This window comes from Caloenas nicobarica, chromosome 2 (genome assembly GCF_036013445.1).
Source record: "Caloenas nicobarica isolate bCalNic1 chromosome 2, bCalNic1.hap1, whole genome shotgun sequence".
Classification (NCBI taxonomy): Eukaryota; Metazoa; Chordata; class Aves; order Columbiformes; family Columbidae; genus Caloenas; species Caloenas nicobarica.
Window position 1 is genome coordinate 66,756,764 of NC_088246.1, and position 19,179 is coordinate 66,775,942.

Here is a 19,179-nt window from a genome sequence, read left to right on the forward strand (position 1 = left end):
ATATTTTATCTTACCAACAAAAAGCAACAAGAGACTAAATGTTTAAAGTATGTGCCCTGCTAACAGTGCACTCTCGTTATGACAGTAATGGTATTTGCAATCTCAGCTGCACTCAAGCCTGTGCTGTGAAAGCACCCATTTCTCGGAACGCATGTGGCTGCCTCTTGCCCTTTACTGGCCCTTAGCCAGGCAAAGGAGCTTTTCTTTGTTGTTCATGGTGCTCTGCATAAATGGTTGTTTAAACAATTTTTTTGCCCAAAGTGAAACTGGAGAGATTTTGGCATCATTAGTTCTTCTGAAATTTTCACTGTGCCAAAAAGCATCTGTAGGTTACTGAACATACCTTTTTGTTGTTGTTGTTGTTGTATGTAAACCAGGCTTTCTCTGACTTTTTACAAGTATCCAGTGTAAATGCCCTTCTAAAATTCAGTGGCTGGGTTCTCACAGAAATGTAGGACTATCACAGCTATTGCTGTGATTTGGTTGCTTGACTGTGGTTGGTAAGAATATTTAGAGGGTGGCTCATGACTGTGAGTAGCAAGCATTCACCACTTTCTGCTGGAGAATGTTTTACTCTGTCTAATGAGTTAATAGTTAGTGAGTTGTTTAGGGATAAAGGAAGATGCTGCTCTGGGAATGTGTTTTTGAATGTGAGTGCTCTCCAGTTTTTCCTAGCAGCCACTGGTTCAGTATTCTCTCCAGACTGAAACATGATATTCAAAGGGAATTGGAGAATGTTGCTTGTAAATTATGGACTTACTGCCTCGTGGTTACTGTCCTGTCAGACTATACTTCACACCTCAACTTCATCTCCTGTCTTATAATCTTGTAAGGTTTGTATATTCTCCACTTAAGACTGTTCCCCATCACTGCATCCATTCCCAGTCCAAGTCTTTTGTGTGGAGTTCCAACACTCCCATGCTGATTTCTTGTTTCCTACTTCATAATTGAGCAATTTAGGAGTATTTTGGTGATTTGGTCATGGAAGATCGGATATTAGGAAAAAATTCTTCACAGAGAGGGTTGTGAAGCAGTGGAACAGGCTGCCCAGGGAAGTGGTGAAGTCACCCTCCCTGGAGGTGTTTAAAAGGCACATAGATTAAGTTCTTAAGGACATGGTCTAATACTAGAGTTAGGTTATGTTTGGACTCGATGATCTTGAGGGTCTCTTCCAACCAAAATGATTCTATGATTCTAAGCAATGTGGCAGGTGAAAAAGTATGTTCAGGAAATCTGTGGATCGTGGTGTGGTGAATGGAGGCTACGCAGAAGGCACAAATTTAATCCCAGAATTATGCATAATGCTTGATCTGGTAGGGCAGAGTGCAACAGCAGATTAGCCTTAGCCATCTGAGCAAAACTCCTTGCAACAAGAATCTTTTGCCTCAGATGAAGCTGCAAACCTGCCCCTTCTTCTTGTAGCCTGACTGAGAAAGCAGCGTAAAGTCCCGTTCCCAGCCTCTTGCTTTCTGCCACTCCTTTGAGATCAGTGGGAAAAATCCATTTGATTTCATCCTGGTGATTTGTTCAAGGGTGTCTGTCAGGAAGTGGGAAGAGCCATCGCTAGCTTAGACCAACATCCTGCTAAATGTGGCCAGTTGGGTTCTGCATTATCCAGAAGTCAGAGCAGCAAGTGGGTTGCTTCCAGTTCTGCTTCGTTCTTAGGTTCAGTCTTGCATTCCAGAGCTGCTGCCAGGCTGTAGGACACCCTGTCCCCCTGCTGCAGTCAGAATCACTGCAGAGCCCCCAGTAGCTGCCAGGGTGAGCTCTGTTCCAGACCAGTGCCTCCGTTTGTCTCTGCTCCGAGCCGGGATGCAGACCTCTTTGCAGGAGGTGTCACTAACCTGCACGGCAGGCACCCCAGCACGAGAACCAAAGCTTGTTGCCTTTCAGAAGCAGGGCTGTTCAGGTAGATATGCCCAATACAGCTTTAATCCAGCTGGTTGGGGTACCAGTGGCAAGTGAATCTTGGTAGCACACACTTTGTGCTCAAGCACCCAAACCTGCTTGGGTGCTGGCTGCAGGCTGCATTCTCAGCTCCCATATATTCATTGTGATTGGTACCTAAGCTTGGTGAGTTTAAATTGGGAATGACCAGCAGTGCTGCAATTGCATTTCTGACTGTACTACAGGCATACATTTTATCCTCACCCTATAGGCATTTTTGTGATAGATACATTACATAGATGGGGCAAAATAATTAAAAAAAAACATTTGTAACTAAGTTTCTTTATTAAGTTGCTGAAATGTAAATTGCCATTTGTCCAAAAGACCCATTTTCCTTTCCAGTATCCATTGACATCCAGGATATAAGTCAAACCTCTAGAAAGGAAATTTCTGAAAATGATAATACACTGGGTTTGTTTCCATTCATCCATCGATTAAACACTCTAGAAGTACCAGCATGGCTTCTGACCTTATTGCAGTTTAAGTTCTTTCCCCAAGTGACTATCAAGCAAAGACAGTCTTAAATAATAGAGGAAAAATAATGCTATGAAGAAAAGTTTCTCGGGGTTGAAAGGATAGGATTGTTTTTCATCTAGCAACACCCTAATTTTACTGTAATTTTAAAATTGTGTTACGCAGATTGACTCTCCAATCAAGCTCCAGATGCGTTCATTTGAGTAGCCTTGACCTCCTTATGGACTCAATATATGTATCACAAAATGGCATTGCTCACTGGGAATGCAGATCCTGAGTTCACCTCCTACTCCTTTAATAACTTGGAAAACCTATGTGAAGTGCAAACCAAGAAAGGATTATTCTACAAAAAGGCCAAACTTCTGCACCCTGGGGAAGACTTGTGCTGCTTAGCCCTCCTGGATGACCGGACCAGGTTTGTCATCATCAACGTAGGTGGTATTAAATACAAAGTGCCATGGACTACCTTGGAAAACTGCCCCTTGACCAGGCTTGGGAAGCTAAAATCTTGCAGCAATTATGATGAGATCATGAATATCTGCGATGATTTTGATGTTAGCTGCAATGAATTTTTTTTTGACCGTAATCCTAGTGCCTTCAGGACGATCATGACTTTCCTGACAGCTGGGAAGCTGCGGCTTCTCAGGGAGATGTGCGCTCTTTCTTTTCAGGAGGAGCTTGTGTACTGGGGGATAGAAGAGGACCACCTGGAGTGGTGCTGTAAAAAGAGATTGCGACAGAAAGAGGAGGAGGCAGCTGAGGCCAGGCTGTATGAAGGGGAGATGGTATTTAGTGAAACTACGCAATGTGCCTTCCAGGACAATAGCCGATTGAGTTTGTGCATGAGAAAGCTCAGGGATATGGTGGAGAACCCCCACTCAGGGATCCCAGGAAAGATCTTTGCTTGTATTTCAATCTCTTTTGTTGCCATCACTGCAGTCAGCCTCTGCATCAGCACCATGCCAGATGTCAGAGAAGAAGAAGATCGGGTGAGTGCAGCTTTTCTCAGAGTAAAGTGTGTTTGCATTGTTGTCTCCTCAGGGAAGGTGATGGGCAAAATCCCTCCAGCAATCATGCAACTATTACATTCAGTATTTATGATGTGAAGGGCTGACTGGGGTAGAGCACAGAAAGCGTTATGTCACTTAATATTGAGGGCAGACTGGGACAAACTCTGCCTTGCCATCACAGCTTTGCCAGTTCACACCAGCAGACAGCTTTACCCAACAGGTTTGGTTTATGACATCTCTAACCAGATGACAAACTAGCTGTTGTGGGTAAAGAAAATCAACCTTGCTTGAGGCTTAATGTTTTGAAGTTAGGTTAAGAGCTAACAGATCAGTTTTCCTTAGACATACTTGGACAAATCACTTTGAATGAACTCTCAGTACCACTCTGTAAAAACCACATCTAAAAGATTTTGATGTTATAGGTGAAGTAAAGGGCAGGGAAGCTGAGGCAGCAATTTAACAACAGGAACGAAGCAAATGTCTCAGTTTTCAGAAGTGCTTAGTATTCTCATGTGTAAGCTGTGGATGTTTCATGTCCTTGAAAATCAAGTTTTATGGATATTTTGTTTATTCTTCAATTCAACAAATGTCCTAAGGGTTTAGTCCCTTATTTGTGCAAGCAGTTCATTTTCCTAGGATTAGCTGTACGTAGGCCAATGAGAGCTCATCTGAAGATCAATAGAGGAGGACATCTACATTTTCATTAAATATGTCGTGAAATGCAATCTAAGGGGTTTGAGGGGTGGGGACTTTTAGAAGAGTTCATGGCCTCCTTTTTTTACTCAAATCCAAGCTTGACACTAAATGTTTGAGCTTCTTTTCCAGCCCCATGGTCAATAAATGTGATTGTGAACTTCAGCTACTTCATTTACCCCATCAAGTTCTGCCTCTCAGCTGAAGGCTATGCTCACATGAAAGCAGAACCCTTCTTGTGTGCCATCACCGGAGTGCTGGGTGGCTCATCACTCACTGCCACTAGCAGAAAAGAGAGCGCTCATTGCCTGACAGGAGGCATTTACTACTTTGTAGCATTGAAAGTGAAAAGCATGCTGATGGAAAATGGGTCCAGCAACTCCAGAGACCCTTGCATTTGACTGAGTACCTCATGTGCAGTTAAACCCATCCTTTGCTTGCGAGGTGTGCTCAGGTTAGATATCAACTGAGTTGTTCGATTTAGAATCAGACTCATTCAGTAGCAGCCAGGAAAAAAAGGCAAAACATTTGGTATGTTGCCTGATATTTGATTTGTTGTAAGATCTTTGTTTTGAAGGCTTTTTATGATCTAAAATTTGGGTATAGTAGTACTGGGTACTAGTTAAAACTATGTTGTCCTAATAACTTTATAAAGATCATTTCCAAAACATACACCTTTTACTGTAATTAACCAACAGGGCTCCGGCATGCTGGAATTTAAAGCACAAGGGATATTTTACTGTTGAAAACTGAGATGTATTTGGTGTTTAGATGTTCCTGGATTAAAGTGAGAGCTGAACAATTGCTTTCAGAATTACCAGAGTTTAGGCACCTTACATTTTTACTAGTGATCTGAACATAAATAGGAACTCATAGTAATAGGCTAATAATATTTGTTGTGTGGAGGAGGGTAATAATGAGGATAGAGCAAGCATATGAGAGAAGCCTGGATTTCTTGGTAAGCTGAAGCCATTAAAAGTAGCATGTTTTCATAGTCAAATGCAAAATTGTACAAAAAAGATGAATGCAGGCTTGCTTTTCCAAAAGCAGAGAGTCTGATTCCCGAAACGAGACTCTAAATAGGATTTAGGGTACAAGCAACTGCATGTAAGTTCCTGTTGCAGCATAAAGTCAGAAGGGTCAATGTGATCCTTGAATATCTAAGCTGGGGAGTAGTGATTAGAATGAATTAGAATTAGCTGGATGATGATTTTGTGCAGGTATGCAGCATTGGTGAGAGTCACCCTAGAATACTGCAGTCTGTTCTCACACTGATACTTTTAAATGATATTTTGAAAAATTTGAGCGAGTGCAAAACACCTATAAATATTAGACAACTGGAGAAAATGCCATACAATAAGAAATTTACACATTTTAGGTTTTTTAGATTATCAAAAGGAAGATGAGTGGATTAAGCAAATAAGTGTTTTTTATGGGAGGAGGAGAACTGTATCATATAAAAGGCCTTTAAATTAAGCAGGGAAAGGATGCATGGTTAAAAGCTGAATCCTGATTACAGAATCACAGAATCACAGAATGTTAGGGATTGGAAGGGACCTCGAAAGTTCACCTAGTCCAATCCCCCTGCCAGGGCAGGAACACCTAGGTGAGGTTACACAGGAAGGCGTCCAGGCGGGTTTTGAATGTCTCCAGAGAAGGAGAATCCACAACCTCCCTGGGCAGCCTGTTCCAGTGTTCCGTCACCCTCAATGAGAAGAAGTTTCTTCTCACATTTTAGTGGAACCTCTTGTGTTCCAGCTTGAACCCATTACCCCTTGTCTTACTGTTGGTTGTCACCAAGAAGAGCCTGGCTCCATCCTCGTGACACCCACCCTTTATATATTTATAAACATTGGTGAGGTCACCCCTCAGTCTCCTCTTCTCCAAGCTAAAGAGCCCCAGCTCCCTCAGCCTTTCCTCATAAGGGAGATGCTCCACTCCCTTAATCATCTTTGTGGCCCTGCGCTGGACTCTCTCCAGCAGTTCCCTGTCCTTCTTGAACTGAGGGGCCCAGAACTGGACACAATATTCCAGATGAGGTCTCACCAGGGCAGAGTAGAGGGGAAGGAGAACCTCTCTCGACCTACTAACCACCCCCCTTCTAATACATCCCAGGATGCCATTGGCCTTCTTGGCCACAAGGGCACAGTGCTGGCTCATGGTCATCCTGCTGTCCACCAGGACCCCCAGGTCCCTTTCCCCTACACTGCTCTCTAATAGGTCGTTCCCCAACCTATACTGGAACCTGGGGTTGTTCCTGCCTAGATATAAGACTCTACATTTTCCCTTGTTATATTTCATTAAATTTTTCCCCGCCCAACTCTCCAGCCTGCCCAGGTCTCGCTGGATGGTAGCACAGCCCTCTGGCATGTCAGCCACTCCTCCCAGCTTGGTGTCACCAGCAAACTTGCTGATAGTACACTCAATTCCCTCATCCAAGTCGTTGATGAATATATTGAGTAGTATTGGTCCCAGAACTGACCCTTGAGGCACTCCACTAGATACAGGCCTCCAACCAGACTCTGCCCCATTGACCACAACTCTCTGGCTTCTTTCCTTCAGCCAGTTTGCAGTCCACCTCACTACCCGATCATCCAGTCCACACTTCCTCAGTGTTGCCGTGAGGATGCTGTGGGAGATGGTGTCAAATGCTTTACTGAAGTCAAGGTAGACCACATCCACTGCTCTGCCATCGTCAATCCACCTTGTTACGTCTTCATAAAAGGCTATGAGGTTGGTCAGACACGACTTCCCCTTGTTGAAGCCATGTTGGCTGTCTCTGATGACCCTCTTATCCTTGATATGTCTTAAGATGGCACCAAGGATAAGGTGTTCCATCACTTTCCCAGGGATGGAGGTGAGGCTGACCGGTCTATAGTTGCCTGGGTCCTCCTTCTTGCCCTTTTTGAAGACCAGAGTGACATTTGCTTTCTTCCAGTCCTCAGGCACCTCTCCCGTTTCCCAAGACTTGGCAAAGATGACGGAGAGATTAATTCATATGGGAAACGAGGTGCCAATATTTAATACCATGGTGATTAATTACTGGGGCAGAGTGGGAAGAGAATTAGTGTATTTTGTATTTTTTAATGTTTTCAGTTCAAAGCTCAGTGCCCTTCTGGAAGGTAGCCTTCAGCTAAACACACTCTGCTTCAATCAAAAGTAAATTGCTGGTTTCAGTTCAAGTTGGGTGAAATGCTTGCAATGCAGAGGAGATCAGAATAAATGATCTGATGATTTTCTGTGTCCTTAAATTCTGAAAGCTCAGAGCTCCTGCATATAGGCTTTGTTTTTCCCTTTGCACAGGGGAAGTCTGTGGGCAGAGTAGAAATTGTTATTTTGTTTAAGACAAAGGTAGTTCTTTAACACAGGGGACAGGTGAAGTATCACTTCTTACATAGCTTAGTTCACACCCAATGTTCCTCGCCTGCTACTGAAGCAGCGCAGGTCAACACTCTATTTGAGTTGAAATTAAGTCATACCAGGAGTCACACACACTGACTGATTTTGGTCCTGCGCAAATGGATGTAAATACCCATGCAGATCTTTTCAGCCTCAGTAAGGCTGGACAAGGAGTTGTACATCTGCTCACATGGAATTGCTTGTAGGATCAGAGGTCGCAAACTCCTTGCCTGGCACCTGTACATGGCTTAGCAAGCTGATGCAGCTCATCAAGTAACAGGTGCGGAGAGAAGAGAGTTTATGTAAATTCAAAGTCATCAGTTAATCACCCTGGGCTGTATCCCTAGTACCTAGTTTAAAATTCGTGCCCAGTGATAGCTCTTTGGTCTGGTTTTGCAGTCTCCTAACAAGCAGAAAATGTATGTGCATCCCTCCTGGCTAAGGAACAAATAAACATAAATACTATTTCAAGAACACACCGTACTCGGTATGTACATTTTCGAGGTTCTCTGGCTGGCATTGCTGTTGTCAGGGTTCCGTGTCAGAGCTGTCGTAGATACTCTGGCTAACAATCAGTGGCCTTTTCCTTGAGCTGGCGTTTTCCAGAAATCAAAAGCTTTATGTGCCATCTATCTGTCCTGTTATTGCTTCAGGGAAAGAGAAGGGAACCAGTCACAAAAAAATCCATGCTGGAGAGCAATTTTTCATACCCTGACCCTTTAATGTCATCTGAATGGACCAGCTGTTACATCCAGTGATGTCCTGGAGAGGTGTGAGTGACCTCATACAGATGTTAAGCATGTGACATTGAAAGTTAGAAGTAATTACCAAGTGGGTGAGGAAATTATTTCAGGTGCCTGCCTATCTCTTTTAAAATACAGAAGAAGAATCAGTCATACATTTTGTTAACTTTATTAACTGCTCCAGATGTTCTGGATGACAGCGGCAATCCCTAGTGGTTTAGGAAGAGTGAGAAGGATCATGTTCCTGTGTACTGTAGCTTTCTTGTTCTTACTAATGGCCACTGTGATTCATCTCGAGCGTTAGTCTTTTTTGGAATAGTATGATGTAATTCAGACACTGCACAATTATCAATAAATCTAACAGAATCAGATCCTAAACTACTTTTTACTTAACCAAACTAGGACATATATTTTTATCTCTTTTTTTTTTTTTCATTTAGCTTTTATTTACTGATTAAATTAAATAAAAACCCACTAATCCAATAATGCACATAACAGCTGCTTCTGGAAATTTCAAGAAGAGGACACTTCAAATGTATAAAGAAAACAAACCTGTGAAGAGAGTCAGGTTCTTCTGTGTAAAGTAACAAAGCAATAATTAATTTTTAATTTCAAAATCTTTAGAATGGGAGATTTCTGTGCAAGATCTAAATTTAATGGTGAAAATTCTCCTCTCAAGGCAAAATACTGCTGAGACAATATCACAGCGTGAGCCCTCAGGCACTGACCTCTTTCAAGACCACCACAAAAATGATCTCCAAGACACGAAAATAGCCAGAGGCATAGGGTATCTTTAAGGCATTTTAGGCATATGATACCTTTAAGTGGGCTTCTCAACCCTCTAAACACATGGCAGGCATCGAGTGACTCAAGGAAAGCAGCTAATACATCACAGGAGTCTTAAACCAGTTGGGAATACATTACAGCAAAAGCTTTAACAACACAATAAGAGCTGAACAACCAAAAGACATTGAGAAATTCAACTGAAAGGCAGGTAGTCATCATATTAGACTTCATTTTTTCTTGGTGAAAACGGAAATGCCAACCATTTCTATCTGCAGAAGAAAGCTTTCTTTTATTAGACAGTCTTCCTCATCACAGAAAATAAATGGTGAACTCAGAGATTAACATCAAGCATTTTGTCCTTATTCACAAAAGCATTTATAGGCCTGAGTCCCACCGAGCTCAATCATTTGTAGTAACACAGAATAAACCAGGAGAAGATCAGAGAGTACTTCCTTCTTCATGGTGCTTTCTAACGTATTGGGAAAAGCTAGTCTAATTAAAGATGCTGTGATAGGAAGTTACAGTTCAATAACCTTCAACTGAATAACATTACAACAAAGAGAGAGCCTCATAAATAACGAAGTTAATAATAGCTCATAAAGAAGCCTGAAACTATTTAACCTTCTAAGCTTAATTTACACACTGTGCTTCAACTTTCTTATTGGTGAGGATGGGGAATAGATAAATTGTGAATGTGTGTTTTAAACAATCTCGTGACTAAAGATTTCATTTCACAAAGGTACATACTAAAGTAACTTCAGACAAGGTTAAGAGGGTCTTGTATAATGATTCTCAACAGCTTTTCATAGGCAAGCTGATGAGCAGTGAGATCCTGAAAACTGGCTGAACAGCCAGGCCCAGGGGGGGTTGATGAGTGACAAAAAGTCTAGTTGGAGGCCAGTAACTAGTGGTGTACCCCAGAGGTCCATACTGCGTCCAGTCCTGTTTAACATCTTTGTTAGTGATCTGCAGAATGGGGCAGAGTGTTCCCTCAGCAAGTTTGCTGATTATGCAAACTTTGAATGAGTGACTGATAGGCCAGAGGGTCGTGCTGTCATCTGGAATTACCTTGACAGGCTGGAGAAGTGGGCTGACAGGAACCTTGGGAAGTTTGACAAGGAGAAATGCAAAGTCCTGCACCTGACGAGTGAAAACCCCACACACCAGTATATGCTGGCAGCCACCCAGCTGGAAAGCACTTGGGCAGACAAGAACCTGGGGGTCTTGGTAGGCACCAAGTTTACCATGAGCCAGCAATGCGCCCTTGCAACAGAGAAAGCTACCAGTATCCTGGGCTGCATTAGGCAAAGTATTGCCAGCAGGTTGAGGGAGGTACTCTTTCCCCTCTGCTCAGCACTGGTGAGGCCACTTCTGGAGTCCTGTGACCAGGTCTGGCCCCCCCAGTACAAGAGAGATATGACCATACTGGAGAGAGTCCAATGAAGGGCCATGAAGATGATAAACTGGAGCATCTCACATAAGAGGTAAATCTGAGAGAGCTGGGACTGTTTAGCCTGGAGAAGAGAAGGCTCAGGGAGGGATCTCCTCAGTGTGTGTAAATATCTGAAGGGAAGCTGCCAAGAGGACAGAACCAGGTTCTTTTCAGTGGTGCCCAGTGACAGGACCAGAGGCAAGAGTCACAAACACAGGAGATTCCCTCTGAACATCAGAAAATGCTTTTTCACTGTGAGGATCACTGAGCACTGGGACAGGTTGCCCAGGGTGGTTGTGGCATCTCCATTCTTGGAGATATTCAAAAGCTATCTGGAAATGGTCCTGGGCAACTAGATGGCCATATTTGAGTGGGTGGACGGGGCTGAACCAGATAACCTCCAGAGGTCCCATCCAACCTCAACCATTCTGTGATTCTGTGGTTATAACTATTGATTTGTTTAGGTCTGTGATATGAACAGGTAGCTACATAGAAAGAAATGTAAGTATTCAGGACCTCAGTGTGTCAGAAAAGTCAAACATTTTGTTGGATGAATGATACCATCTTATCTCAAAACTCTTGCAGTTCGAGATACTTCTGGGTGGGAAAAACTGTCATTTTTACATTATATAATTTATTTTTTTCAGTGAAAAGTAATGTAAAGGAGTAAAAGAGTATTGCTGGTGTTTTCTATCCTAAGATGGCACTCTGCTTGAGACTCTGGAATGAAGCTTTTCATTACTGGAAAGCTTGTTTTTAGCACTTTATCTCTTTTGTGACCATTCAGCTGTTTTTCTGTATGTGATACAAAGACCTTGATCTTAACTGAGCCACATGTTATGTGATTCATAGATCTTTTTTTTATGAATGAAAGTCTTAATAAAATTGCAGCTTGTGTGTTTCCTTTGTTTGTGGAATAAACTGTTCAAGAAATTACAACACAGTCAACATAAAACATGTATTTAAAAAAATCTCCCTGCTGGTATTTGAGGTAACTATTTATAGTATATAGGCACCGAGGGTGACTTTGTATAAGAAGAATCTTGGGGAATTGGACTAACTAATTTCCCTGGGGATTATCTGAGAATTCATTATACCATTCTCTCAGCTCTGCTGTTTAAATGCAAAAAAAGGATGAGCTGTAATAATATCACAGTTATAGCATCTGAACTGAACTACTGATGTACTCATCCCCTACATTGCTCATTTGCATTTTGTGTTTGCTCTGGGCAGTTCAGGCCACAGCTGGCTGGAGGCCAGGGAAAGACCAAATGACTCAGTAACAATTGTCACCAGCCTTTCCTACAACGTTGTGCACAGGGAAGTTCCTGTACACTCAGGAAATTCATGTTGACTTTCGCATTCACATGCCCTTGCTTAAGGGATATAGGACTCACAGCAATGCAGAGCTGTATTTTAAATAAAAGTAAGGTGTTTCTTATTTTTTCTTTCATAAGATTAAAGTTGGTTTTCTGCTCAGATGGTACTTAAAATGGTAACACAGTGCAGATTACAGGCTTCGAAAGCATCCTTTACCCACAGCTTTAGTCGTCAGCAATAAGCAAAAGTTTGCTTTCTTGTTTATGTGCTCAATCTACCTCATGTAGTTTCATCACCTGTTCTGTGTAGTCCCGCACTTAGATTGTGAATGCTTTGGGACAGAATATCTTAAACACAACATCTATGACCATCATCATAACAGAAATAAACATTACATCTGTGCTGTTGTTCAGGTACGTGGGCACATTCCTCATGCCTCAAGCTGCAAGCTAGATTTCTAAGTAAGGAAATTTTTTTCTTTGCGTAAGCAAGACCAACTTAGTTCATGCAAGATGCAATTACTGTATGACATCTTGACAGTCCAAAACTGAGGAGTAACTGTGAAGTTCTGCAGTGCAAATCTGAGTCATCATAGTGTGGTCTCCCAGTTCATATCTGATGGTCAGGGAAATTTGCTGTGCATGTTGCCTTTCAGACAGCTCAGGCTTGTCTGAAAGCAGTTGAAAGGGATGAGGTTTTAAAGATAAAAGCGATGTTACTTCTGTGAGTCACACACAGAACTTTAAAATCAAGGAGTCAAGAAGCTCTGCACTGTTCAATCTACGCCTTAAATGTTGAGTTGTCTGTTTTATTTAAGTGGTGTGCATCTTTTATCTGACTCCCATGGAATTTGTAAATATAAGACTAATGGCAAAATGCTTTTGCAAATATCAAGAAAATATCATGTCCTTCGATCATTTTACTGGGAACTGTGCTTGTCTGTGAACCATCTGAATGTACAGACATTAATGTAAAAGAAACACATGTATTAATCTTTCTTTGTGGATCTGAATCTAAATCTTTGCTTTACTGGTTATCCAAATCCAGCTATTATCTTTAGAGCATCTCAGTGTTGGTTTATTTTACTAAGTTCAGGATTGTTGTACTGAGATGTTAGGGAAACACATTTGGTGCTGTGACGCCTTGGCATCCTTGTTGCACAACACAGTACCCACTGCAGCTGCCCTGCCAGCCAGCGCCCAGGGCTCCAGCTGCCTGGAAACCCCCCGGTCAAATAACACATCATGTGCCAGCTTTGCCAGCTCTTTTCAGAGGCAGACCCTCCCCTTTGCAAGGCTACCGCAAGCTGCTAATTAACAGAAAATGTTTGAAGGAATGATTAGTTATTCTTGATATTGGTTGTGTGGACCAGATGCTGGATAGCAACTAGTTGTATTTAGTCATGACTACTTTTGTAGAGCTATCACCATTTCTTCTCCTTGGCTTACTTGTTGCTCTTGGGAAAAAATAACTACTTTGTGCAGTCCTTCACCCCCTTGGGAAAAAAAAATACAGCCTTCCTGCTTGAAGCTATTTAAACTTTAGCAGACATATCTAGTTGTTCTGTCATGACATCTCCTTCAGGAGAAGACAAAGGAAACATGGTCCCAGTAAGAAAATCTTTCTCTGTTGTATTGGGAGGGTTAGGAGGAATGTTGTTTTTTCTTTCACTAAGAGCTGCCTTTAGACTGGGAGGTAGGGACACAGCACTGTGGAACAGGTTTGGACTGAGTCCCATAGTGTGCCTGCAGACCCTCTGCTCAAAATTCCCCATCTCAGCAAGGTTACCACCTGAATGTTCATGCCATACCAATGTTGAGTATCACCACCACATCTTTTCCTGTGTTGCTTTTCCCAAGTAAATAGAGAAATCCTATGAGACAAGGAGCTGCCCTGGAAGATTTACAGGGTAGTAGTTTACAATATAGACTTTGGGAACCACCTGAGAATCTCTGCAGTGTTTTCGGCTTATAAATAAAAAAATGGAGAGAGCATTTCTCTGTCCTGTTAGCTTGGGGATGAGGCAAGAGTCGGATAAGATAAAATTCCTGATTACTTGTTAATAACTTTGTGCTGTGCTAATGAACTCTTTTGGTCTACAGGATATCTTCTCATGAATAAATAGCAGGCTCAGGTCTTCTTTTAAATATTGTATAAATGTGCTGCAATATAACATTAGTGATTAATAATGAAACAACTAAGACTCTTCCATAAAAGCATTGGTAACTTTGTCACGTTGTTAATTGGTATATGTTTGGTACAATGCGTCTCACCCAGCAAAACATGCTCCATATCTAGTTTCTTTATAAATTTCTCTGGTTCCACCACCGTAACTATTTACACCTACCAGTGGGTTTATTCTCCTAAATTCTGGGTAAACCATCCAGGGAGTCTCTGACTCTCATGATAATAGTTGCTTGGCCTTCAGTCATGTTTGCAAAATTACTACAGCTACTCAGTAGAGCCTACTTTGTAATATCCTGAAGGTACAGTGTAGCTTCTTCACTCCATAGATTGCTCCACTGCCTTTCGCAAGAGAGTTTGTGCTGTATGGGCTTATTGAGTACTGTCCTGGAGTTCTGAAAGAGAGAAATCTTTCATTTATTTGCAATCAAAGTATCATCTGGAAATTTCATCTCAGAGCTCCAGGATATGTTGCTGTCAATTCTGGAGGTTTGGAATGAAAGAAAGCAACCAGATTTATGTTTGGCTAGACCTCATATAGCTAAGCTGAGGTAATGAGCTGATTCATGTGTACAGCACTTAGAAAAATTGCATTAAATCATTTAACATGATAAATGTTTACATTTTCATCGCTTAAAATGTGGTGATTGAGATGAAATACAGAAGTTTTTGAAATTGGGAACTTTTTGCAGTATCCATGGAGACATTTAGATTCAAGACAAATTAAGATAGAAGAGTGGTATACAAATGAAAAAAAAATATTTAAAATAATTTTGCAGTAGGTTTTTAACAAAGGCTTAGGAAAGAAATGGGAGAAAACTACAAGATTGCTGGGTTTTCTGAAGGTAAGCATGTTATTAATTCTAAGTAAAACCATTAAAAAGATGGTACTGAATGCAATCGGCAACATTTTTTGAGGACAACAGCATAATTAATTCTAGTCAATGTAGAATATCACTCATTTGTCAAAATTTATATAATTTTTATAAGGTTATAAAGTTTTCTGAAAAAAATAACTTCTGATCTGGGTACTTACACTTCTGTAAGATATTTGAATTAGTGACACACAACATCTTTCCTTAATAAAAATGATGTTTTTCAAAAGCTTATCTCCCTTATTGTTTTAAAAATTTCTGTTAGATCTCTAAGTAGCAGAAGACTAACATGAAAAATCATCATCCAGTGACAGTGTACGCAGAAATGCATGCAAGCGTGCCTGGTGTTGGCCTGGAGCTACTTGGGTGATTTGCTGGTGATTTGGGAGAAAATATAAAATAATTGCAAATGAAGTAGACAGCCCAAAAATCACACATTAGTCAGGGACCATAAGTATCTGGCACAGTAAGCTGAACTGATTTGAACATGGGAGGGGTAACTGCATGTTCATCAATCAGCAGAGGGTGCAACTTTTAAGTGTAGAAAGCATAGACAGCCCGGGACAAAAGACTCTTTTGGAAGTGGGGACTACAAAAGGATTTAGAGACTCTGGTGGACTATCAGCTGTACACGATTTTCTATCCGACATGCTAGTTAAGAGGCAAAGCATGAGGCTTGAGATACTGTGTCCAGATTGGAATCCACTAAGCAGGTAAGTTGAAAAAAAAAAGTTAAAATAATTATTTAAAATCCAAAAATTCTGCTTTTTAGTGAGACACTAGGAGAGTTTTTAGTGCAGTAAACAGCAGAATAAGAGAATGCCTGTGGGCAACAGTGAACAATAACTGGAACCTGCAGCGAGACAAACTCCTGCCCTAAATAAGGTGTATTACAGGGTGGGTAATTAACAATGGAAACCATTTATCTAGAGATGCTTGTGTACATGGAATCATAGAATAGTTGGGGTTAGAAGGGACTTTCAAAGGTCATCTAGTCCAATCTCCTGCAATGGGCAGGGACATCTTCAACATCTCATATGGTTTTTAAATACATTGTCAGTCCTTCTGAACCTGACAGCTCAGTTGAAACCCTGTGTGTTACTTGTGAGCCATGGGGTGAGCCATTGCCATCCTGTCCCTGACTTGCTGGTGCAGGGGTGCTGTGCAGGAGGTGCCAGCGAGGATGTTGTACATCTGGGGCTTCCTTGGCCCTCCTGTATGTTCAGACCTGAAGACATCAGTAAGATGAAATGAGCAGTGGCAGTTCATAATTGTGATTAAAGGGGAGGGCAGCCAGAAAACCTCAGAAGCTTGGAAGCTTTCCAAAGAGAAGTGACATGGCTGGGACATCTTACCAGCAGGACTTAGTCCCAGCATCAGCTGCTGTTCAGACTTGGGCTTGCAGGTCGCTCAGGAGCAGGATGCCTCAGCTTGAATGGGCTGTTCACCAGGACATGTGTCAACCCAGCCCTCTGGCCATCCACCGGCAAGGCCATTATACCTTCACCTTCCCCTGCAAGCACACACACCCCCCCCCGCCCCGCCCTGCCTTTCCCTCTGCTTCAGCTCATTTTCTGAGCCTGGATACAAATAGGAAATACAGAAAATAGTGTAAAGGTCCCAGGCATCCGATACATCCTGAGCTGTGTTGGAAACTTGGCACACACTGCACTGGGTAGAGGTGACAACAGAACAGAAATCGCAGCACCCTCCTGAAAGGTCCACACACTCAGTGTCTGTGGGCAGAATTTGAGGATATTTTCTCCCAATCCACAGCTAGTTGCCCTTGTACACAGTAGACATGTTGGCTAATTTAAGGCAAGTAATGCAGTTCTTATATTCTGCTCTGCTGTCACAGAAAACACTGTTACTGTTGCCTTGAGCAGAAAGAGAGGATATGAGACAGTGCAGCTTTTCATAGTGGTCAGATCCACCTTGCAAAAACTCATCCACTTAGCAAGTGCAGAACAGCTGACAGCATTTCAGTGCAAGGGCAATGCCATAGCAGACTGCAGCTGCAACTCAGTCCCTACCAGCAGGAGAGCAAATCTACCCACAGGCAACATAGGCTAATCTTTCACTTGCTTTCAGATAACAGGATAAAGGGAAAGAGAGGGAAAACGGGTTTAAAAAAACACATGAGAGGAAAAGAGTAAGCTTGACGCTGTCCTTCTTTCCTCAGAAGAGAAAAAACAGGCACCCTCAACTTTTATAGCAGGTTACAGGGTTGCAGGAACCAGTAAAACTAATGTGGGTCAGAAAATAGAACTAGCAATGAGTGGGAGGCAGGAGGAGAAGAGCCTCTAAAAGAAGGATTGAAAGAAGGGGAAAACTGGGGGAAATTATAGGGAAAATATGCTTTAAATGCTATTAAGAATCAGTTGTTCTTTTTAATACAATTGGTAAGTTATAAAAAGAGAGAGAGAGAAAACAAGACAGGTTCTTTTTTCGGTGTGTGAGACAAGCTTGAGGAGAAGAAGAAAAGAGGATGCTGGGTTTAGGAAGAGCATGGTTCTAGATACCATATATCTGCACATATCTGTGAGCACAGCCAGGTGCCACCACAGCATCGGCTTTTCCCAGGTGCTGGGCAGGTGTGAAAGCATTGGGAATACCACTGGTCTGTAACAGCCCCATCTCTCTTGGGCTGGTCCTTTCTGAGGAAAGTGTTTGGTCTTGGTGTTGTCATTCTCTGGGGAAACTGCTCCAACTGCACGTAAGTGCCTTTGGCGAGGACTCAGCCCCATTCTGGTTTTGCGGCATTTTGATTTATGCTGCCACTTAGGAGAGATAGCCCTCCCATCTTTATTTTTGCAATCCTACCACGTTTATGAGATGCAGGTGTGCTGTAAGTGCCAAGTGCCATTGCTCAATTTTTTTGAAGCAAGAACTGAGTCTGTCTGTGCTAGGACAGAAATTACAAGCCACAATTATTCTCCAGAAATCAGAAGATTTGCAAAATTGCAAGCTAACTGGGCTTCTTCACATAAAAGCTCAGGATCAAGCATTTGCTTAGGTTTACAGAGAACTGATTTTAAAAAAAAAAAAAAAAGCATTATAGTTTCTAAGCCTTGGGGGATATAATGCCTCTATCAGAGCTAGAATAGAGAGTGGGCTGAAGAGGAAGATTTCTAGTTCATGTGAAATCAGGGGGATAAGGGATAGGCTTCTGGTGTTTAACTGTTCCTTTGGGGGTTTTTTTAACTTTCCATTTCAGTGAAAAAGTGGACCAAAACCAAGAAGAACATTTTGGAAATTTGGAAATAGAAAAATCCAAGGTAATTTTTACTCAGAAACACTAAGAACATCAGTGTTTATAATGTGAAGCTGTTCTTCAGAGGACACCACTGCTTGGTGGAATCATCATTCTTTTTCCTGTGTTACTGCCTCCGTCCATGGCAGTGACTCTGATAAACAAATCATCTATGCCGAGCAGCCCCCCAGTGTCTGGGTGTGCAGGTAGGGCCTGGTCCAAGCCTGGCAGGCCGTGTGGGACCTGTGGACACACCTGGACCACTGTGTCACTCATGTTTCCCACGGAGGGGTCTGCTGCAGGGCAAAGCTTCTAGAAAGCAAGCCATATGGGCAGTGGCCTGAGAAATCCTGCCTAAAATGCTGTGGGAGTTCATGAATCTCAAATATCTTGTTCTCTTGGGCTTGTGTCTTCTTGTGTAGCTCTTTGTATTCAGTCAATTTCCAAATGGCACTGGGATGGTGTAAAACTGCCAAAGCAGACCCCAGATACAACTAACCAGTGTTTTGACTCAGAATATTTGTTTAAACAAATGGCAGTAAACCTATTCTTGTACATATAGCCTGAAATTCTCTCTTGTTTAGAGCCTCCCGAGGCCCAGCTCCAGCAGCATCAAGTGCATCATTTCACTTTGCTAGTTGAACATTACAAGGAGGTAGGACTTTGGAGGGGTGCTCTGAGATGAGTGTAGTCCCCTGTTGTCACAGGTACCACATCACAGCACCGTTACCAGAAACTGAGAAACTTAATCTTAAAAGGTCTCTGGTCTTCCCTGTTTTTGCACGAGGGGCTCTTTGGAACTTCATTCCAAATTCTGGAAGCTGGTGTAGCTATTTCTTTCCTGCCAATGCTGTCCTTTCTATTAGTCATGTGTTTTTTTCAAATAGCTTGTGCAATGAGCATGTGAGGTCCTTCTCCTTCCCACTCCTACCTCACCTGCCATTACTCAGCTGGTGGTGTTGCCCTTCCCAGCCACTCCTGAACAAAGACAGCTGTTCTAGCATAACCAACCAGGGAGTTATCCTGTTTGACTTTGCACTGAAGAGGATTAAGGAATGATGAT

At 42.2% G+C, this 19,179-nt stretch overlaps 1 protein-coding gene across 2 annotated transcripts in view; it reads left to right on the forward strand.

The window, feature by feature from the left end:
- KCNG2 (potassium voltage-gated channel modifier subfamily G member 2) overlaps window positions 1–19,179 on the forward strand; it is a 65,497-nt gene that overhangs the window by 33,524 nt on the left and 12,794 nt on the right. For both annotated transcript variants that reach the window (XM_065628696.1, XM_065628698.1), the window contains exon 2: window positions 2,587–3,410. In XM_065628696.1, coding sequence (XP_065484768.1) covers window positions 2,655–3,410 — 756 coding nt within the window. In that variant the 5' untranslated portion in view covers window positions 2,587–2,654. The remainder of the gene's footprint in view (window positions 1–2,586; window positions 3,411–19,179) is intronic.